The 9629-nt window shown below is 33.3% G+C and overlaps 1 protein-coding gene and 1 long non-coding RNA gene across 2 annotated transcripts; one reads left to right on the top strand and one right to left on the bottom strand.

Moving 5' to 3' along the window:
• Positions 1 to 2857: 2857 nt before the first annotated feature.
• LOC110697232 lies at positions 2858 to 4176 on the top strand. The gene is made up of 3 exons (XR_002506472.1): positions 2858 to 2969; positions 3058 to 3101; positions 3195 to 4176. It is a non-coding gene; the product is annotated as an uncharacterized LOC110697232 (long non-coding RNA).
• Positions 4177 to 8254: 4078 nt separating this feature from the next.
• On the bottom strand, positions 8255 to 8728 carry LOC110697516. The gene has a single exon (XM_021874884.1). It carries the CDS (start codon positions 8726 to 8728, stop codon positions 8255 to 8257), a length of 474 nt encoding a protein of 157 aa, XP_021730576.1.
• Between the last annotated feature and the right edge of the window lie 901 nt (positions 8729 to 9629).

Here is a 9629-nt window from a genome sequence, read left to right as displayed (position 1 = left end):
TCGGTTTGGTTTCGGTTTATTTCCTTGCGGTTTAAATTCGGTTTGGGTCATAAGCGGATCGGTTTATAAACGATTCGGATCATGTCGGTTCGGTTTGATACGGGTCGGTTTAGGCGGCGGGTTTACCCGGGTCAATGTCAGTTCGGTTTACAAACGGTTTGGATCAAACCGGTTTGGTTTGAAATGGGTCGGTTTAGGGGCGGGTTTACCCAGGTCAATATCGGTTCGGTTTATAAACGGTGCGAATCATGTCGGTTCAGTTTGAAATGGGCCGGTTTAGTGGAGGGTTTACACAATCCAATTGGTTTGGTTTATGAACGGTTTGGATCATGCCGGTTCGGTTTATAAGCGGTCTGGGTCATGAATTCATGATTGTTTTAAAGATCACGTCATGACCATGATTTAATGAGTTGATACTTAGAATACGATAAATTGATAATTAAGAATGTACAAGTATTCAATTAGATCGATCAACAAGTGTTTTAAACTTTTAAGTTTTAATAATCATATATGTTTCGGGGTTTTCTGATGTCCTGCGGGAGAGTTACAATTCCGAGACTGGAACCGGACGCCTGTACCTGCAAAATAACGGAGACTCCTGAGAGCTCCGCCTCCAACGGTCAAGTTAGTACCTGATTAAGGAGTAATTAATGCGGAAATTAAAGTAATAAGGTCTCTCTAGGTGAGAGTGTTTAATGTTGGTAATCTGCTTTGTTAGCGAGATCAGCCGGTTATTAGTGTGTTCCGTAATGTTTCTGTTCTGTGTCCCCCAACTTAATGAGGATTAATTAAGTATTTATAGTCTTGAGAAGCGTGCCACTCTCTAGGTTTAGGTTTAGGGTAAACCTAGGGCTGACCGGGCCTCTAAACAGGATTGGGCCTTGTTGGCCGGTTTTCCCATTTGGCATGGGTGGACACGTGGCGTGTCTCAATTGGTCCGTAGAGGACGTATCTGTGATTGACACGTGGCAGGCTCCTATTGGCCTACGTGAAGGACACGTGGCGGAACCTGGTTGGTCCACTTGTCAGACGGTGATTGGTGGATAAAAATCCCCTAATCAATATATGTTTATCGATTATACGGTTTATACCGTTATACGTACATACCATGATACCAACGATTCAACGAGACAATGATAGTATGATACCAATCGTACATTCGTACCATATGATATACTCATATACATAATACATATACTGATATACATTAACAATGTCGTATTGAATCAATTTCAATTTCCAAACTTTGCATTTCTTATAATTTATAAGTTAAACGAGATTAAATGGATTAGTTATTTACTTATTTAGTTTGTTACTTTATTTAGATTACTAACTCAAACAACTTGATAAGTTAAATGGACGAAATCACAAAATCACTAAAGTGGTGATGAAATCATTATGCAATACTAATGTACAAATAGTCAAATACATAACAATTAAATTGAATGCCCATGAAAAACAATGGTTAGATTTCATTACTTTATTAGTTATTAGTTTATTACTTATTAGTTACTAGTCTTATTAATTAGTTTATTACATTTAAAGTCACAGACTCACATATATAATGATTTATGTTTACCGGTTAAACTTAAAGAGGATGTTCAGTTTAATTATGAGTTTGATCAAGTAGGTCGAACCACAATGACATACATTAGATAATTTAGATTCTATTCACAGTCAACTTGATAGCGTGCGGTATATCAAATCTACTAACAGTATTGCCAAATTAAATGTATATAATAGCAAACTAGCTAGTATGGTCGGATCAATATCAAATTAAATATATTTTTCATGGCAACAGACATGCTACGTACATTGAGAATAGTTTCGGCTATTGTTTAGTTAACGGTTAAACATGAAAGATAACAGCATCTGTACAAAAAATCATTCGTTCATTGTCGAAATCTTTTGTAATGCTCTAAACTAAACTCATTCAGACATCGGACCCAAAAAAACTTACTACATTAGGATGATTTGATGCATGATGTAAAATCTAACCACCCAAAAAACTTAAAACCCTAAACCCTAAACCGATCATATATATTAATTTATAGTTGATTAATTATATACATATAGAGATGATAGATATTGATGTACATTAACTATGTCGTAAACTCGTAATGAATCAATTTCAATTTTGAAACATTTGCGTTTCTTACAATTTATAAGTAATAAATTACTTACAGTAATAATAGATTAATAGTAGTAGTATTGTAATAATAATAATATTAACAAAAAATTATACTAACAATAATAATAATAATAACAATAATAATAAAAATAACAATATTAATAAAAATAACATTATTAATAACAATAATAATAATAATAATAATAATAAAACCTCAAAAGTCAAAAATTCAAAATAATAATAATAAAAATAAAAAATTAACAATAATATTTAATATGTTTAAAAAATGAACGGTAGTATAAAAAAAAATAATTAAATAAAATAATAATAAACGGTCAAAAAGACCTCGAAAAGAACAAAACAAAACAAGACCGTTGGATGTATGAAGATTCTAGATCCTTAATTACTACCAAAAAAAAAAAAAAAAATTGAAATGAACGGTGAGATATTGAGATTGGAAATGGACGGTTAGATTAGGGGAAGAAGTTTTAACCTAACCTAAACCTAACAACAGCAGTAGCACGCCTCATTTGATCATTTCATCATAATCTAAACGACTCTCTCTCTCTCCTAACGCCTCTGAATCTCCTAACTTTCTCACACCTCTGAATCTCCCTCTTCATCATCTCTCTGCATCTGAATCTCCTTATTGGCGAACGGTAAGGTATTTTTTCTGTTTTATTTTGCAATTTATGTAATTGATTAATTTGTTCTTTTTTATTTTGCAATGTATAATTAATTAATTTGTGCTTTTTTTTGTTTTGAAGATTTAATTTTTTTTTCTTTTTTTTGTTTTTTGTAGACCTGTCATACTATACTCACGGTATAACCGTATAAGGTATTTTTTTCTTTTGCTATGTATAATTAATTAATTTGTGCTTTTTTTTTTTGAAGTTTTATCTTTTTTTTTTCTTTTTTTTTTGTAGATCTGTCATACTATACTCAGTTACTCACGGTATAACCGTATAAGGTATTTTTTCTTTTTTTTTTCTTTTGTTATGTATAATTAATTAATTTGTGCTTTTTTTTTTTAAGTTTTAATTTTTTTTTCTTTTTTTTGTAGATCTGTCATACTATACTCACGGTATAAGTGTATAACCGTATAAGGTATTTTTTCTTTTTTCTTTTTCTATGTATAATTAATTAATTTGTGCTTTTTTTTTTTTTGAAGTTTTAATTTTTTTTTTCTTTTTTTTTTGTAGATCTGTCATATTCTACTCACGGTATAAGGTATTTTTTTATTCTTATTCTAAGTTTCGATCTTTTGTTCATTAATTGTTCTGCAATGTATATTTCGTTATTTTGTGCTTTTGTTTGTGTGAAATTTTATTTTTCTGTGTATATGATCATGATGTTGAGTATATGAATTTGATGGGGGGTTTTTATGGTTTATACTATATGATACTTGTATAAAAAAAAGCATATATTATAATTCAATGTAACATGTAGTTTTAGTTAGTGTTATGTTGTGTATTTATGTCCCAAATCACAATTTAATCCAAGAATTGTTTGTGGGAAGTATGATATGAGGATTTTTTTTTTGTTCAAATTTAGTTTTTGTGTATATGATCATGATGTTGAGTGTTCATGATATTCTGGGTGTGTCCTACAATGTACAAATATTACTCAAAAATATTTCACATGGAATCTATGATTAATTCTTTCCTTGTTCTATATTTGCCCCTTCTTTTCTTTTTAATGATTTTTATTTAAATTTTAGTGCAAATTGAGTTGTCATTAGACAGTGGAGTCAGTGGTTATAAACTTTTAATGGCTAATGATTTCAAAATGGATGCACTCCTGTCTTTCACATTCATTATAAGTTTATAACACCTTAAATAGTAGGATTGGTTTTCTAAATTTGTCTTAAACTGCCATTTTGTATTGTACTATTGTTCTTTTCTCCTTTATAAGTCTTCATATGTTAGCTGGATTTTCATGATTTGATTCTTCACAGAGGGATTGTTATAAGGATTCCTTGATTCTATATACTAGTAGGTTTTTGGGTATTTCTTATAGACTTGATGCTGATGAATGGGATACCATTCAAAAAATTTGTGATTTCCTTAAGCCATTTAATGATATAACTATGTTATTTTCTGGTACCGAATATCCCACTTCTAATTTGTATTTTGTTAGTGTTTTAAAAATTGAGTACGCTATTACTAAAGCCTTTAAAGACCCTAAACTTGCACCCATGGCAGCAGTTATGCTTGAGAAGTTTGAGAGTTATTGGGAGGATTATAGTTTGATACTTTCAGTTGCTATTGCTCTTGATCCTCGTTATAAGTTGTTTCGAGTGAGACATATGTTGAACTCGTTGTATAATGATGAGGCATGCGACGAAAAGATTATGATGATTAAGGAAGCTTTTTATGACCTTTATAAATTTTATTCTACTGCATCTAATACAAGCTGCAGAAATCCTGCCTCTTCAAACACAGCTCAATCTGAAAATTCTAATCGCACGTTGAGATCTCAAAATATTTTCACGGTATTTATGTTATACAATATACTCAATATTAGTGGTAGTCTTCTATTTTTATTTGTAATGTCATAATTTAACTTTTATAATAAAAATCTGTTTCAGTTGCGTGAGGTTGATGACGAATGTGATGATTCAACTAGATGCCCTCTGGCTGATCTTGAGGCATATTTGAATGGACCTCGTTCGCGATTAATTCAAGGGGAACATTTTGACGTTCTCAAGTATTGGGAATCTCAAGCTTCTTCTCTTCCTATTTTAGCAAATATGGCAAGGGATGTTTTGGCCGTTCCTATTACATCGGTGGCCTCTGAATCTTCTTTTAGTTTGGGTGGTCGTATTTTGAACAAATATAGGGGTAAACTTTTGCCAAAGAATGTTGAGGCATTGGTTACCACCCAAAATTGGTGCCGTGGTTATCAAGCGGATGTTGAGGAAGACGTCCTCCTTGTTGGTAAAGAGATTGAAGCCGAAAGTGCTTCATCTGCATAACTGGTATTTGTGTCTCATTGTGGTTTATTTTATCTTGAAAAATCGTTGCCCTTGTCATTTATTTTCAGACTTGCTGGCAGCATTTTTCAAGACTTTTAAAATCGTTGCCCTTGTCATTTATTTTCAGACTTGCTGGCAGCATTTTTCACGACTTTTAAAATCGTTGCCCTTGTCATTTATGTTGAGACTTAAATAGTTAAATGTATTTTGGTACTTGCTCAGTGATGTAAATCTGAGAGCAATTTTAAAAAACAAAAGCTATAATTTTGAAGTTGCTTGAACTTGTTATGAGCTGCTGCCTGCTGGTAGTGCTTTTGCCTTTTGGTTGTTGTCTCTGCTGAGTTGTTGCTGCTGCTGTTTTGTTGCTGCTATTTCTTATGCTTGCTGCTGTTTTGTTGCTGCTGTTTCTTATGCTTGCTGTTTTAATTTTTCTTGAATCATCGTTGCCCTTGTCATTTATGTTGAGACTTCAATGTATATGACTTGCTGGCAGCATTTTTCAAGTTTTAAGTTAAAACAGCCATTGCTCAGTGATGATACGATAAACGTAAATCTGAGAGCAATTTTGAAAAACAAAAATAAGTTCCTGCTGAGTCCCTTCTGCTTATATTATTCCTTGCTTCTGATAAGTTGCTGATCTGTTATTGCGTGTGTTGGTTCCTGCTTATTGCTGCTATTTCCTCTGCTCTTGGGTGCTGTGCTGCTGTTTCAAGATTCTGCTCCCAAATCACTCACATTCTCACTCCTCCCTTCATCTTATCATGTATCATTTTTTGCAACCCTAAACTTGATGATATTTCAGTTGATAAATCTGAAATCTAATCTGGGTAGTAGTGATAGTAGTTTCATTATGTATTGGTATGTATTGTGAATTTTAATCAATGAAAATGGTGACTTTTTTTTAATTGCTTGTTGATATTACTCTAATTTTAATGCTATTTATCTGCTGGATTTGTGGTAATGTTATGAAATAATTGTGGCTACAGATTTGGGATGCCTCCATATTTATTAAAATTCTTTTACTTAATATCTGGTTTAATTTAAGAAAAGCTAAAAAAATGTGTTTTATAAACATTTTAGTCCTCCCCTTTACAAAATACTTGTATAAGAAAGTTTTATAAAGTGATAATGTGAATGATTGTACGCCTTATTGACTAGTACAGTAATATTCTAATGCTTATGCCACTTGTGTAACACAATCTCATATATCTCCAATCTTATGTTACCTTTGAGGCTTTGAGTGTTATTGGATGATCATGAATATCAAGGAACAATGAAGATGATTTGGGTGGACTAGCATTATTACTGGAATGAAAATGATACAAATGATATATCTTGTAATTAAAATAAATAAGTAATCTAAAACGATATTAATAATGCCGTTGGCCTAGATTTAGGTGATATAAACCTTTGTATAAACCTAAGTCGTTTGATTAGATCTACATTTATTAACATTAATTGTATTTACTATTTAGCCATTTAGGTTGTAAATAATTCAATTTGAATTAAGCAGTTTGTAATCGGATCAGTTTAAACAGGTTGTGATTCGAAAACAGTTCGATTTTAACGGTTTAACAGGTTATGGCAGTTCAGTTTAGACGGTTAGCGGATTATAACGGTTCGGTTTATACGTGTGGTTTAAACGGTTTCGGTTCATAAACGGGTCGGTTTAAACGGTTAGCGGGTTACAAATGGTTCGGTTTAAGCGGTTTTTTTTTTCGGTTTAAACGGTTTCGGTTTATAAACGGTTCGGGTCATTAACGTGTTTATAAACCATTCGGTTCGGTTTGGTTTCGGTTCGGATTTGCGCAGTTTGGTTTGTTATCGGTTTACGGTCCGTAACGGGTTGACATTGAGCGGTTCAATTCGGTTTCGGTTTGATATTGAACGGTCCAGTTCGGTTTTCGGTTTATATTTATCGGTTTATAAACGGATCGGTCCGTGATGGTTCGGTTCGGTAACGGGCGATTTCACGGTTCGGTTTGAAAAGTCCCACCCCTACTTGGCACATTAGTTAACTAAGGTTAACCCTGGTTAAAGGTGAATAGACGGAGGAGTCTCCATCGAGTTAAGATATGACGTAGGTACCCAACTTTCAACTAATTAAGGAAGTGTGTACTCAACTTTTTTTTCTAATCATATGGGTACTATAACTAATACTGTTAATTGCCTGCTGTTAAGTTTGAATTAAAGAAAAAAACAATTCATTAAATAAATCCTATTACAACCAAAAGCAACTTAGATTTCCAAAAAAGAGAAAAAAAAAAAAAATACTGTCCAAAAAATAGCAGCATGTAGTGCTTTGTTTCTCTGTTCTTGTTCTTTCCAATTTAGCTCTTCATATAGCTCCAATCGATAAAGCAAGCAAAAATGCCTAAAAATTTTTGAATAAAAGATTAAAAGCATTGACTCAAATTTCAACCAATGAATTAAATAGTTTAAATAAATTTATTTTAGCTCTCATACCTTTGTTATACACTTCATTTCTGGAAAATATGAGCTCACCATTGTTATACAACACTTTATTTCTTGAAAATATGATCTCCACCCTTGTCCCTAGGCATATCCTTTCGATAATTTTTTTTTTTTTTTTTGTTAAAAAAAAAAAAATTAGCAATTGTAAAAAGATTTATAGATTAATGAAACAAATACATACTTCAACTTGAATGACAAACCTGCAATGCTTGTTGGGTTATAAATCTTCTGCCAGGGTGATCATTACTGTTTGGAAGTAAACTAAGTGTATTGCTGAGTTGGGAGGGAGGAAAAGAAACACTGTTATGCGTTGTTCTCGTTGATTGCAAGGTTAACTCATCATCATAATGAGTATAATAAGATGTTCTCCTAGGATGTTAAATCACCTAAAAAGAAGGGGAAAAAGAATAAATTACTTTAATCAAGCTAGCCTAATAATATGCAAATATCAAACAACACTTGGAATATAATAGATAATTGAAACTTACGAAAGCAGTGTGCTGATGCCCATTAGGATAGGTGTATACACCAATCCCCCTTGTATGCAATGGTGTAGGAGTTGTGACATTACCTTCTGGTAGTTTTTCAGGCTGTTTTCTTTTCTTAGTTTGGGGTTGCTTTTGAGGTTGAGTAAGATCATTGGAATTAAATGAAGAAGGCACATCTGAAGTTTAAGTGAGCTGGCAACCCCTTTTGTTATGTCCTTGACTACCACAATGACTACATGTCATCTGTATACCCGTTTTCTTCATCTTCCCACTTGCAGTCACCTCCCAAACTTGTTTTTTCTTTTTTGTTGTTGGTCTATTTTTGAGCTTCTTAAAAGGAGGAGCCAAGATATTATGATTATTTGATGATGGCCATTCATGAGGACCATTTAAAGGCTCCATTAGGAAATCATAAGCCTTTAAATAAGTTTCCTTTCTGAACCAAGTGGCAACATAGTGCTCGGGTTGCTCTTTTGCACTCCAAATAGCAGCTACTGCATGGTTGCACGGTACGCCGCTGATTTTCCATTCATTACATGAGCAAGTCCTCTCTAATAAATTAACCACAAACCTAGTTTGAGTTATCTCTTCCCTTACACCGTATGTGAACCTTCCATCCCAAAATGCACACCAGCCTCTTGCATTGATCTTAGACATTTCTAGCTTTTGTTGATGCCTAGGACACAACAAATTAAATTATCCTTCTTAGTAATAAAATCTCTATTTTTATGAAGTCTTTCCTTGAGATTTTCTCTAATATCCTCAAGCATAGTTATGATAGGTTTATGCCTTGAGTTTAAGATGTAAGCATTAAAAACCTCACTCCTATTATTATCAATGTTGTCACAACTGGATTGTGATGTATAAAAAGCCCTACACCATTTTTGGTAGTTCCTATGCAATATTCATTGGCTACTGCTTGTGAAACGCTTTTGAATTCTTCAATTTTGGCATTGAAAGCATTTTCAGTAGTGCATTTTGCTATCATCCAAAACCATCTTCTGTATTCTTGGCCTCCACCACATTTATCCCTGAAGTTGCAATACACATGTCGCGCACAACACCTAACCTCGGCCATTGGCCATACCTCACTAACAGCCTTGATTAAGCTTTTTTGTTGATATGACATAATGGTGTAACCAGCCCCATCCACTGCACCTAAGTCTTGAGCAAGTAAATCCATGAACCAAGACCAACTATCACCACTTTCTACTTCAACAACAGCCCATGCTATTGGAAACATTTGATAGTTCCCATCCCTTCCCACCGCAACAAGTAATTGGCCTCCAAATGGACCTTTCAAGAAACCACCATCAAGTGATATAAAGGGTCTACAACCAGCTAGGAACCCTTTCCTTAATGCTTTAAAAGAAATATACATTCTCTCAAAGACCCCACCATTCAACTTAAAAACAACCGAATTATTACGGTTAGCTTTTAATATTTCTAATGCATACCTATTCAATAACCCAAATTGCTCCCTATATTCACCAAGGATCAATGACTGACCTTCTCTTCTCGCTCTAACAGCTAACCACATCGACACTTTAATACCCCA

The sequence above is a fragment of the Chenopodium quinoa genome, unplaced genomic scaffold, assembly GCF_001683475.1.
Source record: "Chenopodium quinoa cultivar QQ74 unplaced genomic scaffold, ASM168347v1, whole genome shotgun sequence".
NCBI lineage: Eukaryota > Viridiplantae > Streptophyta > Magnoliopsida > Caryophyllales > Amaranthaceae > Chenopodium > Chenopodium quinoa.
The sequence above is the reverse complement of the archived record's forward strand: the minus strand, read 5'-3'. Positions and strand labels throughout refer to the sequence as shown.